The 24873-nt window shown below is 35.5% G+C and overlaps 1 protein-coding gene across 2 annotated transcripts in view; it reads left to right on the forward strand.

Annotated features, from left to right (window-relative positions):
- Nucleotides 1-24873, forward strand: part of LOC123673113 (caskin-1) — a 262265-nt gene that overhangs the window by 50859 nt on the left and 186533 nt on the right. Inside the window, exon 1 of one of the 2 annotated variants that reach the window (XM_045607551.1) lies at nt 16911-17261. The exons of the other annotated variant lie outside the window; for it this stretch is intronic. Within the exon in view, the coding sequence (XP_045463507.1) occupies nt 17240-17261 (22 nt within the window). The 5' untranslated portion in view covers nt 16911-17239. Of the gene's footprint in view, nt 1-16910; nt 17262-24873 lie in introns of those variants that run through there. 2 annotated transcript variants of the gene reach the window in all.

The following is a 24873-nucleotide window of genomic DNA, read 5'->3' on the forward strand; positions in this document are numbered from 1 at the left end:
TAATGGGGGAAAATGGGAAAATCATAATCATATATCCTCAGGGATAACAATTGTGATCACTATTGATGTCATTTACATATGATATGTGATTTGTTTCTCACAAATCTCGATAATCTGACAATGGGGTACCAAGACATTTTCCTCAGAATGTCTTGAAATTGATGATAGCATCTCACAGACAAACGAATCCGTGAAAATGTCTGCAGTTTTGATACAATATAGTACTATTCTGGTAGAATATAGAAATCCAAGTGTTGGAAGCAAACTATGAATGGAACTTCCGATATTAACCCACGAATTCTTGAAAATATTTTTTTTTTCTATGAACTTTTTGAACTTCACACATACGAATGAATACTATCTAATAATATGATCGTTGGCAAAATGAATGAGTAGATCAATCAAAAACAATATAATAATGAGAGTAACATCCATAATAATAATAACAATAATGATAATAAACAAAAAACTTTTAAAATTATATTAGCAATCGCAAGAAATCATTTAGAATATTATGAATCGAATCGGGGGCAGAATTAATGATTTGATAACATAAAACTATATCAACGAACGTAACACAATCACAAATCATCTCAAAAATAAGAAGAAAAATCAAGCCTTTCACGCCATGTAAACTCCTATCTAACTACTCGATCTTTGGTTGGGTGGATACTACCTCATCAAATCATAATATCATTGATTCATTCTGTTGGCAGCATCGATCACATAGTTCAATAAATCGGAATTTGGATACTTGACTCCTTGGTTATGGCGAGCATAACCAAGGAACCATAAAACGCTAGCAATGTGAGCACAGCATCCTACGGTCCAGGCACCCGATTTGCATGTGCAATAATAGCCCTGTATTGACTCTTCATTTTCGTCGTTAGTATACACAATCCAGAGCTGATATTTTGCTGCGTTCCGGAATCTGGAATAAACTCATTATTATATTGTTTTTGATTGATCTACTCATTCATTTTGCCAATGATCATATTATTAGATAGTATTCATTCGTATGTGTGAAGTTCAAAAAGTTCATAGAAAAAAAATATATTTTCAAGAATTCGTGGGTTAATATCGGAAGTTCCATTCATAGTTAGCTTCCAACACTTGGACTTCTATATTCTACCCAGATAGTACTGTATTGTATCAAAACTGCAGACATTTTCACGGATTCGTTTGTCTGTGAGATGCTATCATCAATTTCGAGACATTCCAAGGAAAATGTCTTGGCACCCCATTGTCAGATTATCGAGATTTGTGAGAAACAAATCACATATCATATGTAAATGAGATCAATAGTGATCTCAATTGTTTTCCCCGAGGAAATATGATTATGATTTTCCCATTTTCCCCCATTACAGCTCGCGATGCCTGGTCATGAACATTTCGGCTAACATATTTGATATTATTGGACATCAGATATATGAGGATTCAGATATTATGGCCTGTCTTAAAAAAATCTCACAATATGTCGTTTCTCGGTCATGTGAATTATTCTGGCGTCATCTTGTGGCTTGAAAAGATGTACGGAAGATCTTGGATTTTATATCTCATTTCATAGCCAATGTGGAGCAGTGTATAAAAAATTATCGATGGCGGTGCCTGATATAACCAAGGTAGATCATTTCTCAGTCGGGTTCTGGCCGCCGAACATCCAAATTCCATCAAAACCAGAAATGAGAGCTCCCTGATTGATGAGCAAAAACCCCGAAAATTGCAAAAAATCCATTTTCAAAGCTCCATATCTCGAAAACTGTCCATTTTTGAGCTTTATGGCTGAGGACTTTTCTGATCAGTTCATCAAGAACTACAACATATCAAAAATTCAGCCAAATTCACGGAAAGCCATTTTCCCTACTAAACGTGCGGGGTCCTTTCCCGACGAATTTCCAGATTCACGTCGACGTGAACGACCAATAGGAAAATACTACGATGTCCTTGGGTAGCAACGGGCCTAGCAACGTCCGCGGCAATTGACGTTTCTAGAATATTTCTAATTGTCGATCGAACCAGAAATAATGATCAATTCAGTTAATTATATCGATTCAATTACAGAAATTCCATATTTGACTAAAATATCGATACTAAATATGCCCCGATGGATGCTTTTCGAATTTTAGAAGCTGTAATAAGTCAATACTTGGACAGAAGACGACAAATGTCAAAATTTATTCATGCCGTGATTTCTTTCCATAATTAGATCATTGCATTGATTATATTAACGATGCGACGGTCAATATTATCATTCATCTCATTTTAGGACATTCTACAATTAATCATATTTTGAAATTAAATGGGAAATGAAATGATGCCTTTCATACTATTGTTATAAATAGGAAACGTCAGATGATATTCGACTAGAACCATTGAAATTTGGACGAATTCAGAGGAAAGATGCAAGAAAAGATGATTAATATACGATTTCTATCCTTTTTTCCATGTATATTTGATGATATTTTCAAATGCAATCGTTTTGTGTCAATGGGAAACTTGATAAGCCAGAAGTCTCTACAGGAGTCATTTGAGGAGTTTTTAACGAGATATTCAAGGAAATAATATACTACAACTGTATGTACCGCCCTTTTATGATGGTATTTTTGCGTTTTGTTGAGGTTTTCATGGAAATTCGTCAAATTTTGAAGCATTCATTTTCATGTGAATTGTCAAGGACATACGTAAATATATCATTTCGGACAGATATTAGCATCCAACCTGAAGTGAGCCGGTAGGTAGAGATATTTTAATTAGATATCCTTTATATTTAACGATTTTTTAAACGAAAATCATAAAAATTCATCAACTTATAGAATCTCTGTCACCATTTATTTTGACAATTTTCCTATAAGAAGCACAAATGCACCTAATTATTCAAAGTCATTGTAGCCGGATCGTTAGGGATGCGTTCGTTCAAACTGAGGTCTCTATTGGTTGCGAGTTCAAGTCTTGCAGCAGGTCATAATTTTTTTTTCTTATTTTTTCGCCAGTTATTAATTTTTATATTATTTGGCGGTGAATGCTTCGGAATATTTATATGGATCAATTTTTTTTGGTCTATTGTGTGAATGATTTCGTAGTATACGCATATAATTATGTTTTTCCGATTTTCGAAGTACATATAAGAATAACGATTATACATTGTTTTTTTCAAGTTGCCTATTGGAGGTTTTTCGATAAATTGACCAATTTGAAATTTTAAAATGAAAGGGATTCCTACATTTCCATATTATACAGGGTGTACATTTTTCGAGCGCCAATTATGTTTTTCTGTAAAATAGAAAACTTATGAAATCTGAAAATTGAAATTTCAAGTTAGATTTCACATAATTTGCGAAATTATACGTGCGATGAATAAAGTTTATACAGAGTGTACAATTTCCGAGTACCAATTTCCGAGATGTCTCTGGAGAACTGAAAACTTTTCTTATAGTTGACATGTTAGCTCTAGGTTATCATTTCATTGCATAATTCTTGAAGGTATACAGGTGGGGATTGACGGTTATATACAGGTTGTACAATTTTCAAGCGCCAATTATACATTTCTAGAAAATCGAGACCTTATAAAATCTGAAAATTGGAATAAGAGCTTTAGATTTGTTTTCTCTTGCATAATTTGCGAAGATATACGTGCGATGAATATTTTTTATACAGAAAGCACAATTTCTGAGTTCCAATTGGACGACTCTGGATAACTGAAACCTGTTGAAATCTGATAGTTGAGATCTTAGATCCAGGTTATTTTTTTTTTGCATAATTGTTGAAGGTATACAGTAAGCGACTGACGATCATATACAGGGTGTATTATTTTCGAGTACCAATTAGATTTTTATGCAGAAATGTGAAATATTGAACCATCGGAATATAAGCTTCAGGTTTTTTTTTCATAGTTTGTGAGGAAATATATTATAATTGATTCAAAATTATACTGGGTGTACAATTTAGTGGCAATTAGCCATTTCTGAATTATGAAATCTGAAAATTGAGATTATAGCTTTTGCTTATTTTTCCAATGCATAATTCATTAACTCATCAGACATGTTGATTGTCATTTTAAGTTTCTTCTATGTGTTTCAACAAAAACTTTATATACAGGATGTTTCATGTAAATATACAGTTTATAAAGGGTCGAGTTGATTGTCACTCGATAGGAATTATTCGATATTATTCCAATCCTCAAATTACATACAAGATGCGGGTTACTCACGCGTATATTCATGAATCCTTAGTATCTCGCTTTATCTCAGTGCGATATCGATTTTACAGGAGATATGGGAGTATTTATGAATGAATTAAAAAGTAGATCTATGGGCTATATTGATCAACCTAAAAGGTAGATCTATGGGCTGTATTGATCCACCTACAAGGTAGATCAATGGGCAACATTGATCTACCTACAAGGTAGATCTGTGGGCAACATTGATCTACCTACAAGGTAGATCTGTGGGCAACATTGATCAACCTACAAGGTAGATCTATGGGCAACATTGATCAACCTACAAGGTAGATCTATGGGCAATGTGGATCTATGGGCTTTATTGATCCACAGGATATATTGATCTACCTACAAGGTAGATCTACGGCGCGTACTAGTATGATATTAAATTAATTAGATTAATTAGATAACCAGATAAATAATTAATATCATATGATATTACTCGTTTGGATATTGTACTAAATATTGTACTCATTGTTAATTTCAAAAATATATGTGATAGGTTAAATTTGTGGCCAGTGTGTAGGTGACTATAAGTTCTGTTGCTTTTGCACGCTTTTTCCATGAATAAAATGATGAATAAAAATGATGTTATAATAGTTATTTATAATACAAGTGCAGAAGGCATTGATATTCTTCCACGAGTTCAAAATTCAAAAACGAGCCACGAAGTGGCGAGTTTTGGAATGAACGAGTGGTAGAATGAGCCTTCTGTACGAGTATTATACATTATTTTCTCTAATTCATTGCATTTCCATTGAAATTAATGAAATATTTCCATAAATATAATTTAGTGATTTTTGCATTGAAAAATGTTGGTTGGCAGAACTGATTTCTTTAAGGCAAATTGATGAATTGACAGATAAAGCCGTGGCGGAAAGTTCGGAGTACCAACATAGAATAATAAAATATAACCATGAAAACTGTGCGTTTCTGATATATTCTCGCACGATTTTGTTCTACAAGATGTGAAAGAATGAACGGAATAACCACAGAATTAGAGAAAAATTATTTCGAAACGACTGATACTGAACCAGCTTTGCCATGACTCACGACACATCACCTCAAAATACACGTTTTCCGATGACTAAGCTTCAACGGTAATTTTACAACTCTGAACGTCCAGCTTCCCTCTCAACTCGACCGGATCGGCGAAAATACAAAATTTTATTAAGAAATCCAAGCCTATCTTGCATACACCGAGCTCGTTTATCGTTTAATTGATATTTCGCGGCCGAGAGTGTTATCTGCCCATTAGTATCTTAAGAACTCATTCCGGCGGATATCTCGGACGTCCATCACAGGCCGAAAATATACCTGGAAACCTCATCCGGAGAGAGATCGCATTCCGAGAAAGATTACTGGACCACGAAAAAGGCCAATAATATACATGACTGTCCGATAAAGTGTTAGGAGACTCGGTGGGTAGGCCCGAGATGGGCAACATAAACAAGGAATTCTTGATTTTCGTGTATATTTCGTTGCTCCTCGTTTTGGACATATTCGGCCGTGTTGCCGATGTTCATCGGAGATAGTTCCAGGATTGACTTGAAGTTCAAATGAATCCTAGGTGTTTGAAAGGTCCAATATTTTTTCGAATTATGGAAGGTGTTCCATTATTGAATTATACAGGTGTTCCTAAATTGAATATAAACAAAAATGATCAAAAAGTCTTATAAATTTGACCACTTCTTTCCTCCAACTTTTTTTCGGGGATCACTGGTAGTTTAGAAAAATATGAGAGGAAACTTTGGTCTGGTACAACACTCTTTGGATTCTGTAGTTTTATTGTATCTGCTTCCGATTTGTAGAGAAAAATTTCAAACTTTTCCCTCATAATCCTCAAGAAGATTCAAATTATTATAAAGATCCAGTTAGTAAGCTATGATGAATAAATTAATTATTAGGTTTGATACTTATTTACCAAATCTATAGCGAAGATTAATGAAGATTCTATAAACTGGTGTAATTATCACAAACAAAGAAGTAAACCTTCTGCACCTCGAAAATAAAGCGTTTATACGACTTGTTTCCTCAAAATTATCCATGGAATCTCTCATTTTCCTTTTACCTACAATTTAGGAACACCATGTATAAAATGACTAAATTGATCATTCATTTCGAGATTTGTTCATACTTAATAATATTATATCAACATAAGGACTAAGTCCCAGGCCTGGCGCACAAATGGAGTTGTCAGTGTCATGCCACTTTTCTTCTCTTAGTATCTTTGAGTTTAGTGAATCGAGATATTGAAATTCAAGTGAAGCTTCATTTGTTGTTGAAAAAATGAATAAAAATGAACTTCTTGTTCACAAGGCTTCCAACTGCTGGGCCACCCAACTTATTCAGCAGATCTGGCCACCTGTGATTATTGAGGACAAAGACGAAACTTTCTACAAAAAAAGATATTAAAAAGTTAGAGCAGCATCGAAAGAGATGTAGGTCTTTTGAAGGTGATTATGTTGACGAATGAAGTGAAATTTTTGAGTCAAAAAATGTTTTTACTGGTTAGGCTCGGGCATTATTGGTTGAAGGTTATGCTGTGTATTTGTTGGGACCAAGTCAGTATTATTGATTATGAGATGTTGGAAGCGAGTAAAACTATTATTGAGGAACGGTATCGACTTCAATTGAGGTGATTTAGCCGAGCACTTGTGAAAAACAGCCCCAGTAGGAGCAGGACACACGATAAGGACACTCTACAGCATGACAACGATGAGCCTCACGTTGCAAAACCCTTAAAAACCTATTTGGAAAGGCTCAAATGGGACGTCCTACACCATCCGCTGTATTTCCCAGATATTGCGCTGTTGGATTATCACTTGTTTCGGTCCATGGCATATGTTCTGGCTCATCAGCAGTTCCACTCATATGAAGACATAAAAAATGGCTTGATTCGTGGATGGCCTCAAAAGATGAACACTTTTACCGTAACGGTATTAGGGCTTTTTCACAATAAAGTTGCATATTCATCCAGAAAACATCCTATCCTATCTTTATCAAAATAAATGTCGAAAAAGTTCATGCATTTTGGGAAATTTATAAGCTTTATTTGGAATGACTGGAAATGGCTGGAAATACTGTAATTATAGTAATGACAGAGTTGCCTTTGCTTGTAGGGGCTGAAAAATGCAAGATCAGTTACTGGTTACTTCGAGGGTTACTGTGTACAAGACAATCCACTTGACGGATGAACATTAAATTAGATTTTAACCTCGAATTCTTTATTTTTGAATCACCTTATCGCCTAATAACTCCCCTAGTCAAAATGATAGCCCTCCTGCCTCTTGGAGCAAGCGCGCAAAAACCAACGACCTACCTTCCGTCTCATCCACAAGTTTCGCAGCTATACAGAAACCTGTAAAATCTTCCTGATACCCCACAAATTCCATGGCCGCCTCGTCTATCGGCAACGTCGACTCCGTCCGTTTCCAGTTGTAACAATCGCCGAACGAGTCAACCCTCCAGGAGGCCATTATTAATCTTCCGATAACGATCTAGGACCGTTGCTCCGTTCGGAATGGCATTTTGAATACGCGATTATGACAAATTGTCGAGCCGAGAGGGTGGCGGAGTGGGGGTGGTTTGGTAGTTCCGCCGCCACACCGGACGAATTTATTCGATCCCCTTCACACGTCAGGGTCTGTAATGGATATTTTTTCCGATGCCGGTGTCGTGATTACATAATGAAGAAATGAATCAACTTTTTTTTCTTAGGGCTTTCGGTCCGGACGGAGATTCTATATCGCCTGGCTGTTGTTGGACGATTCCCACGTAAATCGACGTCAAGGGGTAGATTTGTGGAGCTGTCGAGCATTTTGGAATCGCCGATCTGAAGGAGGTTTGGAAGAATGGTGGGATGTCAATTCTCTGGAGATATAACTTTAAATTGGCATTACTGTTCAAGATGGCGACCGATTTAACAGCTGTCAAGTATCAGTTTGGTTTGGCAATTCATCATGAAAAGACTCACGCCTGAACAACGCTTGCAAATAGTCCTATTTTATTTCGAAAATAATGGTTCTGTGCGGAATACGTATCGCGCACTACGTCCATTTTATTTTGTTTAGCGATGAAGCGCACTTCTGGTTGAATGGCTACGTCAACAAACAAAACTGCCGCATTTGGAGTGAAGCTAATCCTCAAGTGTATGTCGAAACACCGTTACATCCAGAAAAACTGACTGTTTGGTGCGCTTTATGGGCTGGTGAAATCATTGGCCCGTACTTCTCCAAAAACGATGATGGTGAGCGGTATAGAGCCAACAAGACGGCGCAACATGTCACACAGCTCGTGCCACAATCGATTTATTGAAAGACACGTTTGGTGACCGCCTAATTTCCCGTTTTGGACCTGTGAAATGGCCTCTAAGATCTTGTGAATCAACACTGCTAGACTAATTTCTGTGGGGCTATGTAAAGTCATTGGTCTATGCGGATAAGCCACAAACCCTGAACCATTTAGAAGACAACATTCGCCGTGTTATTGCCGATATACGGCCACAAATGTTGGAAAAAGTCATCGAAAATTGAACGTCGAGATTGGACTACATCCGAGCCATATGTAGCGGTCATGTGCCAGAAATCATATTTAAAATGTAATGCCACAAGATTATCTTGCGGATAAATAAAATTCATTTCAATCGAATGTTTTATTGCCATTTAAAGTTCTTAGCTCTAAAAAAAACACCCTTTACATAGGCGTACAACTTTGCTTCCGCAGTTTTTTTCCGAATTCGAGTCTGTATTATAAAAAACTGGTTATAATATTTATGATTCGAAGTATTGTCCATATCTGGCCACTATTTTCTCCCAACCTTCGGGCAGCATACGGATCCCGCGTTGAAAACACAGTTCATCTTTTTTTTTTTTTTTTGAGGAAATTCGAACTCGAAATAATGGACAAAATTGCATTTGCCTCCAAAATAGTTATATCTCTTGAATTATTCGTCACAGACCACTCAAACAAGAACGTTTTAGAACATCAAGTTCCGATCTAAAACATACTGAGGTTTCAAGGGCGTAGCTCACGTCCAGGAGAAGTTGCAGCCTCGAGAATATCATAAATTTTTTTCTCGAAAATTTCAGATTTTTACCTATAATTTCTGAAATAATTTATTGATCGCCAAACTGCAAGCATTCTCGTGTTCTACATATTCGAATCAATCGATAAAATGGTACACTAGTCCCATGGAGGAACTTTTAATTTCAATTAGGTTTTATCCGAATTTGGTAGTGTTCTGTCAGAAAATAGCGGACACCATCCAAACAGGAAAAAAGTCACTAAACATCCACCCGTCTTCTCTCAAAACAAAAAATAAATAGAAGCCATCGATCTCGGAGCGACTGAAGCGAATAGCGCGCTTCATCCAACCACTGCCAATTTTCGCCGTCCATCTACAATGAACATATCGTGTCCTCTCTGCGGGCACAATGCTCGGCCGAGAATCACATAATTCGGTTTCAGCCATTGATATTCAAGACCGCGACCGTCGTATATCGCTCATAGGAAAATACGTTTTGTCGTTACGGACGTCTGTCCGCACATAAATTTCAATCAGCGCGTATCGCATTCAGATTTTATGAACGTCTCTGCTCTCTCTCTCTGTCCCTGCGTGTTCCGACTCTGTGTTCGGATATTTTATGATCAGACGTTTGTTGGTGTGTTTCCAGGATAGGGATGTCGCCTATATTTTGAAATTGCCTTTAATTTGTAGATAAGCTCATATAAACACGAAAAAAAAATATTCTCATGGAAAAATATACCAATAAAAAATACGTAAATAAAAAAAAATTCAAAATTCCCGCTCCATTCTTTCACGGTATTATGGTGACGTCACTGCATAAAAGAGTCACCACCTTAGACAAACTAAATAGTTTATCTATGATCACCACGTGCTAACGGTTTATCAAACTGTACTAATATAAGTTGATATTGACAGTCAAGTCGGTTTGATTTAAGATGTCTAAAAACATGGTGAATGCACTCGTCAATTTTTGAATGGAATGACATTCGACCAAATTGAAAATATTAGTTTTACTTCGTGGCGGCGCCGCAATGTCATACCTTTCATTTCGATCTTTTTTCCCTTGATTTTGACAGGATACATCAATCAAAACCCGATCCTAGCCAATCAGAAACTTAACTAATATTCTCGAAATTGGCAAAACAAAAGCTATTCAGTCCATACACCAGGTTTTTAGACATCTTAGGTTTTATTATATCATCTGACGTTCTAAACCATAGATGAACTAGTTCTAGATAAGATTAGTTTGTTTATGTTCTAATTATTTCAGTGCTATGACGTCAAATTGCCCTGATTGGCGTTCGCACAATTTAAAACAATTTTATTGAATTGAATTCGAGAAATAAGATAGTGAAAATGCTATTTTAGTATTTTTCCTTTAATGTGGAAAACCTAAATTCATTTCATTTCATTATATGACGCAACATCCCTATTGAATATACTCATGTTCCTCGTCATGTTCTGATGAACCGTCGTATTGATAAGTAGATATACCCTTGACGACGTGGTATGATCGTTTTGGTGTTTCGCCTCCTGTCATATTGGGATACAATTAAATGTCATTGAAATATGAAAATGCAGTGCTTTGGTTATAGTTAATGAAATTAATCGTAACGGATACCAACTAGAGCATCGACAATATATTTCGATTATACGAACCTCTTCACTCGACGTAGTTCGCGAAACACCACTCGAGCTGCGCTCTCGTGATGTTTCGCGAGCTACGTCTCGTGAATCGGTTTATAATCGAATATTGTCTATGCTCTTGTGCTATTATTACTGATAGTACTGAGTGGGTATGATATATTTCACAACAGGACTTATATTTTCGGAGAATATTTGAATATAGATTTTTAATACTCACATTTTCACCTTTGAAGATTCTTAGTCAGTAGTTGTACTAGAGAAGTCGAAAAGTCTAATCATGAGAAGAATATTTTAATGCTTATTTGTTTTCTCCGATTATATCGATAGATGGAATTTATACCTTTTTCGAAAATAAATGTGTCATCTTCTAGCCATGATCACAACACTTCGCCAAAATTCGTCTTTCTTGTATATTCTTGTCTTTTCATCGGTGCTCCCTGTAAACAGAAAAATTCGAAACAAATCAAGCTGTCCCTCCAAAGATATTTAGGTTAGGATTAGAGGGTTATAAAATCAGAAAAACCCTTTTATTTCCGTATATAAACTACAAATCTAACTATTTGTGTTACTTATCTTATCGATGAACTTCACTCATATATCTATATACCTCCACAAATCTTCAGTGAAATCTAATGGATAGATTCTGAGATATTGATTAACATTTACATGGACAGACAGCTTGATTATAGAATTTAATTCGACTATCGTGTCAGTTGACAGAGCTGAGGAATTCAACTACAGAATTGTATTTCGAACACAATTCCGGGCTTCTGAAACGCCAGTTACTTTGATTGAACATAGATTAAAAGAAACTTCTGTCAACGAATCGGTGATTGTTAACAACTCAACTTGAATGAAATTGATTTTTGATCTTTGTGAATCCATCCAGTTTTTCATGTCTGAGGTATGTTATGCACATTAATTTTGAAAGTTATAAATTGTTTATTCTTTATATTTGCAAGATAGTATAACAATACGTTTTCGGATCTAGATTTATGATGAAGCGGTTCAACTTGGGTATTCTAGCAGTGAACATAGAGTCATTCATTAGAAAATATTGATTGGAATTTTTTGAAAACTTTACCAAAACATATTTCATTATCCATTCTCAAAAATCTTCAATATTGAATGTACAGTGTTGAGTAACGTATTGAGCCGTTACTAATTGATAGCTGATCATGATAAAAACACCAATTTTCGATAGTAGGTATAAACATAGAAAGTTTAAAACTTGTTTTAAACAGAGAGAAAGGTTCATATTTCGTTTGGATAATACTATTTCACTATTTTACATGGCAGTTGTCATCTACCCCTCTCCATCCTTATATTAATTTATTATTTGTTTTCGATGGACCATTCCACAAGTGATTAAATCAATCAAAACCTTTTGAATAACCCAAAATAAATTAGGATGTTCCAACTGATCGTAAATAAACACTTCGATAACGATTTTAGTGCATTGAGTACTCTCGATGTCGAAATAGGTCAGACAAAATAGATTAAATGGAGAATAAACGAGAACCTTCATTGAGTTGAGTAATTCAATCGGTTGGGACGAAATATTTTCAATGCAGTATAATTTAGTTGAAGGTATATAAATCGAGTTGGGCCCTGAAATACAATGGAAATGCGAATTAGGCGAACAATGGCCTTTTTTGGATCCATTCGGGAGGAGTTAGATAATCGAATATCGATAAATAATCTACACGTTTTCCTGGAATTTTTATGTGTGTACGTTGGTTCTGTTTGTTTTTGGTTTTTCGTCGGAATTGTTCTAGGAAACAAAGATTCGAATCATAAAATTTTCATTATTGACTTGTTGGTAATTTGAGGTAGGTTTTTTCCGAGGAAATTTCGTATAGGGTTAGGCTGGAAATTACTGCATCTACATATTTGGAAATCCAATTTGATTTGATGCTATCATAGTGAACGTATATCGATTCACCATGGGAGTCATTATAATTGTTGAACTTCAAATGGAAGCATTGAAAAAAAGGAAAAAAAATAATTGAAGTCTCTAAAAAGATGTCAGTCATTACAAAACCCATTAAAACGGAACTCGTATCACAAAAGGTACCAAAATTTTGAGCTGTGGCTGGCAAAAAGTGTGCTGACCAAATAAAGTGTGTTTTTTTCGAGGTATATACCTTTAAGTAGGCATTACTGTTCAAGATGGCGACCGATTTAACAGCTGTCAAGTGATTTATTCTCAGTTTGGTTTGGCAATTCATCATGAATAGACTCACGCCTGAACAACGCTTGCAAATAGTGCAATTTCATTTCGAAAATAATGGTTCTGTGCGGAATACGTATCGCGCACTATGTCCATTTTATTTTGTTTAGCGATGAAGTGCACTTCTGGTTGAATGGCTACATCAACAAACAAAACTGCCGCATTTGGAGTGAAGCTAATCCTCAAGTGTATGTCGAAACATCCAGAAAAACTGACTGTTTGATGCGCTTTATGGGCTGGTGGAATCATTCTTCTTCAAAAACTATGATGGTCAGAACGTTACAGTCAACGGTTATCGATATAGAGCCATGATTACTAACTTTTTCATTCCTGAATTGAACAACCATGATGTCCAGGAGCTGTAGCTTCAACAAGACGGCGCAACATATCACACAGCTCGTGCCACAATCGATTCATTGAAAGACACGTTTGGTGACCGCCTAATTTCACGTTTTGGACCTGTGAATTGGCCTCCAAGATCTTGTGATTTAAAACCGCTAGTCTACTTTCTGTGGGGCTATGTAAAGTCATTGGTCTATGCGGATAAGCCACAAACCCTTGACCATTTGCAAGACAACATTCGCCGTGTTAATGTCGAAATACGGCCACAAATGTTGGAAATAGTAATCGAAAATTGGACTACATCCGAGCCAACCGTGGTGGTCATATACCAGAAATCATATTTAAAATGTGATGCCACAAGATTATCTTGCGGATAAATAAAATTCATGTCAATCGAATGATCCATCGTTGTTTTATTGCAATTTAAAGTTCCATAGCTCTAAAAAAAACATCCTTTACAAAGTTGCATTAATATCCAGTTTATTAGGTGGATTCTGTCTCAAAAATATGTGAATGCAGCAGTTGAAAGAAACACACTGCTAAATAACTGAAACTGGGTGTGTGCGATCCTGGAAAATCATACAGATCACTGATTCGAACAGCTGCAGCTCTTTTGGCAGATCCTGTAGCCGCAGTATGACTACGCTGAAACGTCTGCTGCTGAAAGATATATAAAGGATAGTATATTTTCAGAGAATGAGGTTTCAAGGATGCTTGCGGACATACCCTTTGAGTCTGGTTATTCTTCACAAAAAATTGATAACCAGACAATGCAATGAAATATATATCCATATATGGTGCGGGCAATCTAGCATTCACCTGATCCTTTAAGAATTGCCAATTTCATAGTAATGCGAATAAGGAAATGTTGATAAGGTTCACAATTTGTTATAATGTTGTTAATGAAGAAAAAATTGGTTAATGTCTGAAATTAATTATAATAGCATAATATTTGATGGCTAACACACAATTTTTTCATTCCTGAAAATGTACCTCCTCGAACGGGACTTGAACTCGCAAACTTCGTATTACTAGTCCAGCGCTCTTACCAACTGAGCAACCGAGGAAGTTGATAGTTGATAATATGTACTTCTGAAGGGTTAGGGACAGTAAATGTTGGAAGTGAACTCATTGACTATCGGTGATGATCACGATTCTCTTCTACCTTTCCTATAACGTCATCGATATTTTATCGACTTCAGTATGATTCAGGTTTCTGAATCTTGCGACCATTCGAACAGTTTTAGCCGAAGATAAATTAGAAAAATTGGTTTATGTTGAACCAAAATTGTTTGTTAGCCACCACAGATTTTATGGTTAATGAAGCTTATCAAATAGATCTTTTTATATTATGCCATATAGAAAAAATTGTAGGTACGATCAATCAGAAGCCTACTACATATTTGTTTATAAAATATCGCTCTGAGAATCATGCCGTTTTTGGTGAGAAAATTCACATCGATTTTAACAAACACGTCGAAGCTCCTGAATTCACATCATCTCCAATCTCATTTCCTCCGAAACCAATCCAAATGTCCGTTTCCAAGAGGAAATCATAAATCAATATGCATAATATCTGTTTACACAGCTCAAAAAAGCAGCAACTGTTCGTGCACAAAGCTCCCTCTCGAGACCCCAGAGTTTGTTGGGCAATTATCGGCCGAGGGCAGATGTTGACTTCTTTTCATCATCGGCGACAAGCCTCCTGCATCTTGTAAAGTCGACGAGTGAACAGCCCAAGTACTCGAAAACGGCGACTCGTCGTGGGTTCCGTAGGTATATACGTGTTCCACGTTTTACGGATGCGATTCGATCGGCCATTGTATATACCTGGCAAGGTCCCTCGCTCGGCCTTATGGCGGGTACCCACGTGCGGAGCTTATCGACAGATGAGAACTCCGACCAGGTGGCCGTCTTTTAGGATGACCCCGTGGGTTTTGCGATTGTTTCGTCGATTTTGAGGATGTTCGGGAATAGGGGTGGCGATTCATAATCCTGTTTACTGGTATAATGTTCCGCTGTAAATCCTTGAAACTTTTGTTGATTTTTAGGATTTATTGGATTAATGTCAAAGTTGTTGAGGTTATTTCTTAATTTACAAGAATTCTGTTTGAATAGTGACGGAAACGTTGGAAAGAAGTGAAATCGCAAGTGAAATTTCATTTCACATTTCAATTTTCTATTGACAATTTTTTATTAGTTAACAATCATTGGTAGTTCAGAAGAGTCTGAATAAAAACTTCGGTCCCGCACAACACTTATTGGTTCCTTGTAGTTTTATCGTATCGTATCTGCTATAGATTTCCAGAAAAAAATTCTCTTTTAATCCTTCAGCTGTGATGAATGAATTTATTACTTATTTACTTAATGTGTAGCGAAGATTAACTGAAATATTCATCAAAAAAATGTAGGACTACAAGAAACACATGTGTCTCGAATCAAAGAGTTTGCTGGCATATGTTTATAGGACTTTATTTCTTCAAATTATCCAAGAAATCTCTTATTTTTCTTGGTACTTCCAATTGAAAAACACCCCGTATGTGAAATAAAATTCTGACTGGGGTGAGATAATGTTCGACAATTTTGGTCGAGCTAAAAATAGTTATTCACAATAAAAGTGCAGAAGATATTGATATTCTTCCACGACTTCAAAATTCAAAAATGAGCCGCAAAGTTCCAAGTTTTTGAATGAACGAGTGTAAGAATGAGCCTTTTGTACGAGCATTATAGATTGGTTTCTTTAATTCAGTGAATTTTCTTTAAAATGAATGGAATACATACATATTTCCATAAATAATATTGTTAAGTGATTTTTGCATTGACAAAAGTGGGTTGGCACAACATTTTCTGTATCTGAAAGATAATAAATAAATTCGTGGGTACTGATGATAAAATTAGTCACAGACTTGGAGAAAATGATATTCTACAAATAATAAAATGGCGTTCAAATTAAAGAATTAAGACCAACTCCAAAAAAATCCAGTGCAACTAATATATTTAGAAAAATCCAAAAATTCATTAATATGGTTACTACTTTCACATCTGTCAAGGCTATACCACCAAAATGTCAAAGGAATCCAAAACCTTGCTTTCAAATTCTTCGTCAATGATCTAAATGTAGCTTCTGATGAACAAATTTAGAAATAACAGCCATTGTGGCGAAATAATAGAGCAATCTGTCAATCTCTCGAAAACAAAGAAAATCTAATACAAAATGATTCCATCCCTTAATATCCATCGAACTCTTCAAATAACTAATGAAAATACCTCTCCTAAACAGTTCAATGAAATCAGACGTACCCGAGACCGTCGGGCAGATCGTCCCGTGTGCGCCGACCCTTACCCGTCAATCCTCACCAACTCGCGGTCTCCGACTTGCCTGTCGTTCGGATCTCCAGGTCCCGGGTCCCCGAGCTTTCGCGCCGACTTCATTCGGCCGCCTCCAACAAGCGGCGTCGGTTTGGCTTGTTGCACGTGCAGGCGCAGCATCATCGTCATAGACGAGAAGCGTTGTTCTCTGCCCTCGACTTCTTCTTCCGCTAACACACAACTCCTATCGAGGGTCATTGTTTGTGCCGGAGCTCGGTTCGTACGGTGCGTGTATGTGTTGTGTATATGTGTTTGTGATGTTCAATTACTTCAATTAGTGGCCCGTACGGCTTCGACCTCGGGTCGATTTTCAGTGTATACACTGTCAGTGCGGTCATTTATCTGGATTATCTTTGTGTGGGCGTTGAGAGGCCTGGAAGATTTTGCTTTTTGGATTAGCTAGATGGTTTTTCTGGCGAAGCACGGTGAGTTTTCGGTGTTCTCGAAATGTTGGGTTTGTTCTAAGGTTGACAGTAACGAGCATAGAATATTGTTTGGTGAATAGGTTGACTCAATTGGCGGCCAGTGGGTTATTTCTCTTTTGCCGCTGAAGGGCCACAAATGATTAACAACAATACCGATATTCAAGATTATTAAACAATAATATATGGAGTTCTTCAATAGTATTGATACAAATTGAAAATAACAAGAAAACATATGAATTATTTAGTGAGACTTAAGTATAATAAGCCATCAAGTATGGAGAATAAAATAACTTCATTCAACGATTCAACTGACCACCACGCTGTACGTACTGTATTACAATCATCCTAATTTCGTCTATAGAATGTTCAATTGCTGATTTTTAGCTACTCAGTTGTAAGATTATATACATCATAAACTTGAGGCTTTAACATATACCCAAAGAAATAAATCAGAAGGTGTGAAATCACAGGATCTAGGAGGATGATTAACTGGTTCATTTCTTAATGTAATATCATCACCAAAGTTTGTTTTCAATGAATTGATTGTTGAAGAGGCTGTGTCGAAGATGGCACCTTCATGTTGAACTCATATGACATAAAAATGTCAAAAAATAATAAACAGTGTTCAAATTGATTGATGCCACCAATTTGATTGAACATATTTTCACATTTTTATTATAATTTATAACACCTATTTCTTCAGACATATCGCCCTTTGAAAGCTATTCCATACAATATAATTTCACGTGAACATAGAAGGAATCGGAAAAAGGTGAATGAAACACAAAATAAAAATGTATTATTCATCCACATACAATATTGAGTCTTGTGTTGTAAGAACAAAGGAAGCAAAGAAAGTTATATATGCAGTAAACGGGTATTCCTTCATGATGTGAATATTGTGTACATTTTATGAACCCAAAGAAGAGAGTACAGCCTAAATGAAAGAAATTAGAGCCTCAAGTATCTTACATAGTAGTAATTGAGATAGATGACAATATTCATAACCATTAGTTTCCTCCGCTAAGTGGTCTACACATAAAATTTGAGAACCTTAAGTGTGAATTCTGATTTGGTTGTATAGATAAAGAGTCTTTATCTGTACATCAGTTTAACCCATATTTGACATCTTATCAGTTACGAAAGATATAAGTTGAACTTGCTAGTTTTTTTCCATTCATTCAATATTCTGATTGAAGCCTTCAGAATCAATATTATCGAATTGTATAAAGTGCCTATATTACGTTTTTAGAGAACTGGTTCTATTTGAAAACTGAAAATCATGATATTTTTCGATATTCTCTATGAAACTACCTATTTTTTTCTGATATGATTAAGTTTTCAATTCTTGACTACTTTCTGTATCAACTGTTGAATTATTTCAAATAGTCCATTTCGAATTCAAGGAATCTCATCACCGGATGTTCAAATTATTGTGTCAAAAATTGTGAAGAAATTCGACCATAATTTTGGTGTTTTAAATTGAAACTTCTATTTTTTTAAAATTGCGTTGAATTCTGCGTGGAAAAATAATGATATGAAATGATTATACTCCCAAGTTAAATAATTTATGAATTATTTGGTATGTTCTCGATTTATGTTGTACTCTTACAACATGAATCATTGTGATGATTTTCCTTTAATTCAATTTTACTACATTTCTTCTACTTCAAAACTGCGAGAACGCCGGAGAGGGTTTCTATGGAGTTTAAAATAAACCGAACATTCTAGCGAAATCTTCGAACACTACAATCCCAACACAATGTTACAATGGTGATAATAGACCCAACTTTACCAAAATAAATGGACAACACCATAGGCGGTGGGGGCTATCTTTCCATGACAATATCCCTCACTTTTCGACAAATTGCTAACGGTATTTGGACCCATTTGATATTGTCTTCGACTGTTAAGTTGTTTATGGTTTGTTGAAACAATTTCACGTGTTCGACCAGAAATGTCTGGCGCCTCAAGTTGAGTGGATAGAATTGGACAACGATGTTTTATTGATGCCTGAAGGGTCCATCGCCTCGAGATAGATTGGAATTGGATATTGGATCGAAAAATCGGACACATCTGACGCAAGCGATTGAATTGATGGGGAAAAATACGTTTGGTACGAAAGCATTGAGATTAACAGTAATTTTCGTGAAAACAACGTTTGTTTTAATCTGTATTTCTGTGGACAGTTTAATAACTGTAGACGATAAATCTATAGTATCGGAAATAATTTAGTGATATCCATTTATTCCAGTCATAGAGTAGGCAATCAACATAGATAGAGGGAGTATACGCAATTTTTACATGTCCCCAACATGGTTAGATTACGTTGTCGGATTGTGATATATTTTCAAATCCACAATTTCACTATATCATTATGAATGTATATTATATTGAATGAAATATATTTATTTGAGTGATTCCCGGTTAAATATGCAAATTTGAATATTTAGAATCCGATATTTTTCCTAATTGTCGAATTTATAATAAGCAGAATGTTTATTATGTTCTGTATCTACTTGCTGAAATCCAACGTTTGGCAACTTTTGCTCTCCTAGTGTCATCGGTTGTTTCACGTCGTTTGGCGCGCTTGAAGTTTGTTTTCCGAATTTCTGATATATTTAGGTATTTATTTCAATATATTTTGAGTTAATATGAAACGTTGATTCACTATGGGACATAAAAAGTGCGTTCTTTGTAGAGAAACTCGTGAATTGAGTGAAATATCGTATCACTTATATGTTTTCATTTCCGCGCGCTTCATGTCAAATTTGATAGTTCATGTTGGGGACAAAATTTGCTTACTGAAAATCACAAATGCTCCCTGTATCAATGTTTATTGCTCTGAGATTTCCGCTGAAAAGTTGTTTTTCAGGGTCTTTTAAGTATCCAAGACAATTATCGGTGCCTAACACAATTTTTCGTGTCAAAATATATAGAAAAATATCGGTTTGACTCTGCCAATAATTAATTGTTGGGATTTTGCCCATTAACAAACTCAGGGTTCATCTTACATGGATGGTTATTGTTTTAAGACCATTCCGGGCTAAACATTCGTCAATTAAACTCGTTTTGACGAAATAATACAGCGATCAATTCAGATAACGAACGTTAAAAAACATTTTTTTGAATTTTACTGCCACTTATTTCAAAAAAGAATTGCTATTCCGATGTGTAAACACGAATCTTCAATTTATAAAATCGTTAAAGATATCAATTTCAACTAACAAGACCAGAACACCCATAACGACGAAGTCGAACGGTGACTTCTCAATTACGTAGACGTTTATTTTCGTCGATAGAAAGTCCATTTGGAGGCGTTTAATCGCTTCAAGTCCAAGGAACCTAATCGGTCACTTACGACGCTGCATTTGACCTCTGATTGCGCAATCGACACAATTACAACGATCTTGTAATCCTGGGAAACACGATCGCTATGCCATCTACAATAGTCACTGAATAATGCATGGCTCTTGGTATTTTTATTCGATTAATTTATGGTCGATAAAGCGATCGAAAAGATTGTTGAGATTTGCATAAATTCCGAACAATTTGGAGTGAATTGAGGCTAGGATGTAACAAAGGATAATATGAAACGTTATGAAGTCTTCTAGAGCTGTTCCCAGAAATAATATTGAAGTTATTTTAAAAAAATTTGGGTAAAAAACTCGGTTAATAATGAAACCGAGAAAATACTATAATTTATAGAATTTCTATGTTCATAACGATTGAGTTACGTGTTAACTCGGTGGAGTAAACATCGTAATGACAGAAGTGCCATCAGGCCATTCTGAAACCTTAAAATGCTTATAACTTTCTACTTGAGCCGAATCGGGAAACATGGTTAATATGTAGCAGCACTGTTTTTTGTGTACCACCCTGTATTTATTATTTAAGCCCTTTTATTCGAGAAAGTAACTAGATACCCAAAGTTCAGAAATTCTTTCAGAAAGTAACTTGTAACTAGACAATTTTGAAAGTATTTTTGACAGTTCTGCTTACAATTATTGCATGGTTCTCAAGTGGTCTTATCCGAGTACTAAGTTCAAGGTGTTAAATACTAGGGGTCAATGCTAAAGCCAACTTTCTTGTGAAAACCGCCAAGCGTTCTCTATCATGCACTTCAGAGTTGAAGGCTGTTATCCAATGAATTTATCAAATTTCTATAATGAGAAATATTTCACAGAACTGTAGTCGGAAGTCATAAATTCCAAGGTATTTCACTGAATCCAAATTGAGTAGGTATAAGTATTTATTGGTCGTTATTTCATCTTGTCTGAGTCCAAGAAGAAATGTTAATAATCTCAACTTACCTTAACGCTCTCAATGCAACAATGAAATATGTATTAGAAAGTTTCTATGATGAATGTTATGGACATAGAAGGCAATATGGAAATAATGAGAATTATTCTAACAATCGATCACACCAATATTTATCTCATCCTAGTTAAAGATATGTAGTTGCTACAAATTTCAAAATAAAAATGAAAGAAATAATAGTATATTCTAAAACAAGTTGCAGAATGGGGGAGCGAGTTTTCGAACGTATGAGTGTTGGAATAGCCTTCTGCATCGAGTATTAGACGATATTTTCTCTATTTCAGTTAAGATTTGTGGAATATTGTCGAAATTCAATGAAAAATTCTCATTATACAGTTGACATTTGTATTGTATCTTGGCAGTTGGTGTGACTGTTACGAAAATTGACAGATTACGGAATTTGAATTTGAAATGTACGTTTCGAATTTTAAAATAATTTATAATTACGTATTAAATTCGTGAATTATGTCTGACGAAATCGAATCAATACCAACATAATTAAGAGAAATTGCGAATGATGTCACAAATCATTTCACTAAATCCAAATTATATTATCTTGACAATTGACGTGTGTTGAATTTTGATAGGATTGGAAGTTTGCGTTGACAACCACAAAAAGAAGAATATAACTGAAAACAATGCTGTAATGAGTTCATTACAGCACTGTTTTTAGAACTGTAATGAACTCATAACGATACTGAAATAGAGAAAAGAATGTCATTTCATCATCTATCAGCACTCTTCAAAGACTTATCATTGTTTCTGAACTGAATGACTCACTATATCTGAAGCCAATAAATAATCCGATACCACGAATCTCCCCCCTCGGAAACCCATGCCCGGTTAGAGTTTCATGGTCACGCTTACGCTCGAAAAAACCCAATAAAATCGAATGCACTTATCCGCAAAACGGTCCCATTACCCGATCAAAGTACGTTTACGTTTCCTCCATTACGGTTTTCGCCTTGAGTTGAAAGTACCCACTATAGAGCGACCTTGATAGTGCAAAAGCCGGATATACAGAGAGCGGCCTTTAGGGGTGTCACGGACGATAAAGTCTATCGCATGTGCGCTGTCGGCGGTGGAGACCTTTATATCTGCGGTTCGATGCAAGTTCTGCCCATGATCCTGTAAGCTTCTGAATGTGCATCTCGAAAACAGTTAGACATAGACTTGTCCGTATTTTATTAGATATGATTTTTCATCAATTTAACGGTTTAGGAAGGAATATGTTGATATTATCCATAGTTGTTGCAGGCTATACCTATATATGGGCAATATTATTACAGTCGTACTTCAATCAAATGTGCTCGTTGATGTATTGAATATAAAGCAATCATATCCGAACTGATATTGAAAATTTTATAGTTCGTATGATGAAATGCAGAATTCACGTTTATAACTTTAACATTGATGGCAACTAATGGAACTGATGGAAAATTAATTTAAAAAAACAGTGAATAAAATTTATGGAATCAAGGAATTGAAAGCGTAGTAAATTGACAAAAGCACGTTGAATTCTTTATGAAAACTACAAACATCTCACCTATATCCAAATTGACTTATTTGGTCAGTTAGTTTGATGCATACATCAGACTCTTCCCCATTTAGCTATTTTAATTATTATTAATCTGGGGGTATTCACAGAGATCATATAAGTTACCTAAGACACTCAAGTATTCACTCATACATATACTTATTACAGTGTATAAGTGAGTATAGTAAATAGGTACCTAGAAAATTACTTTGAATTATAGCCTTAAAATTGATGAAAAGTTGACTTTGCTTGGCTTATATATTGTGTATTCGGTTTTCATTTTTTATGGGTTAGAATGTGGCTTGGTTTTGTAATGAAAAACAGAAGGAGCATTTAGAAATCATAGTCATTAACACTTTCTAGTTCTAAAAGGCATAAAGTATAATTTTTCAACGGAAAAAGACTTAGTATATTTCAAGTAGGAAGCCTAATCATATTTTTGTGTTTCGCCCAAACCATAGATGAAGAAATTTGTTTGTGGTCTTCCTCTCTTACATAACAGAAAGAAAATATCTAAGAAAGAAACGACTGTTTAACTTCAGGCACCAAATTGTCATTGTCAATTGAAAATAACTCACTGCAATATCCCTTCACGAATAAGACCAATCGTTAACCTTAATAAAGTAAACCTTATTTGTGGTTCATGAAGCGCATGAGTAAATGTCAAAATAATTCATTACTGCATTTCCTTATCCGGCGGTCAATAACTCTCTATTGAAAGGGCAGAGCCTTCTCTAATAATTATTTAAAGGCTTCATAAATAACAAGTCATAAATATTAATCAGTCCTGGCTCACAGATGGCACTGCCAGTACCATAACCCTTTTTTTTCATTAGTGATTCGAAATATGTTTGTCAAAACTTCGGAACATGATGTTTAGTGGTTGTTTGAATAATGGATAAAAAAGAGTTTCATGTATTGATACATTACTGTTTTTCGATTAACAAAAATACAGCGCAAGCAAAGCAATAGCTTGATAAGTATTATTCATACTCTGCTCCATCTTAAAAAGTGCTCCTGTGGATGAAATGTACCTCTAATGGAAAAGAGATTATAGAAGAGTATTTTGAATGCAAGGACGAATCTTTCAACACAAAAACGTATTGAAAAGTTAGAGGAGCGTTCAAGTACATGTGTCACTCTTGAAGGTTGACGAATAAAGTCGAATTTTTAAGAAAAAAATGTGTTTTAACTTATGGGGCCCCTAACATATTGAGTGTCATTTAGCCATAGATCATTGACGTTTATTTTTGAAGTTAAACTGCTCGTTCACAGTCCAACTTGATCTCCGCATCATTTCATAAAGCTTGTGTGGTGAAATTGTATCCGATTGGTTGCTGGTTGGTCACGTATCGTCATTACTCGATTAATCATAAGGTCATTCGATAGTGGACATTTTGCGAATACGATATTTTCGGATGGTATCGTTGACTTGTTCAAAGGAAACCATGAAAGAATGGGATTATTGAACCTGAGAGCCTTCATATGTCATAACAGCATCTTTTCGATTTTTTTTAATCTCTTCAAATCAGAGAAGGTAGCGTGTGATCATCTATGGTGTGTGAACGAACTTCAGTGCGCCAAGTCAACTTCTAGCAAGCTTTATTCCGTATATTTCTAGGAAACTATTATCTCACAATTCCAATACTCTGTATCTTCTGGTAGAACTGGTTGGAAACCTCTGAAAATCAGTTGATACGTTGCTCGAATATCATTCAAGCTATCCTTATGATTCTATAGTTTCTACGTTGTAAA

This window comes from Harmonia axyridis, chromosome 2 (genome assembly GCF_914767665.1).
Source record: "Harmonia axyridis chromosome 2, icHarAxyr1.1, whole genome shotgun sequence".
NCBI lineage: Eukaryota > Metazoa > Arthropoda > Insecta > Coleoptera > Coccinellidae > Harmonia > Harmonia axyridis.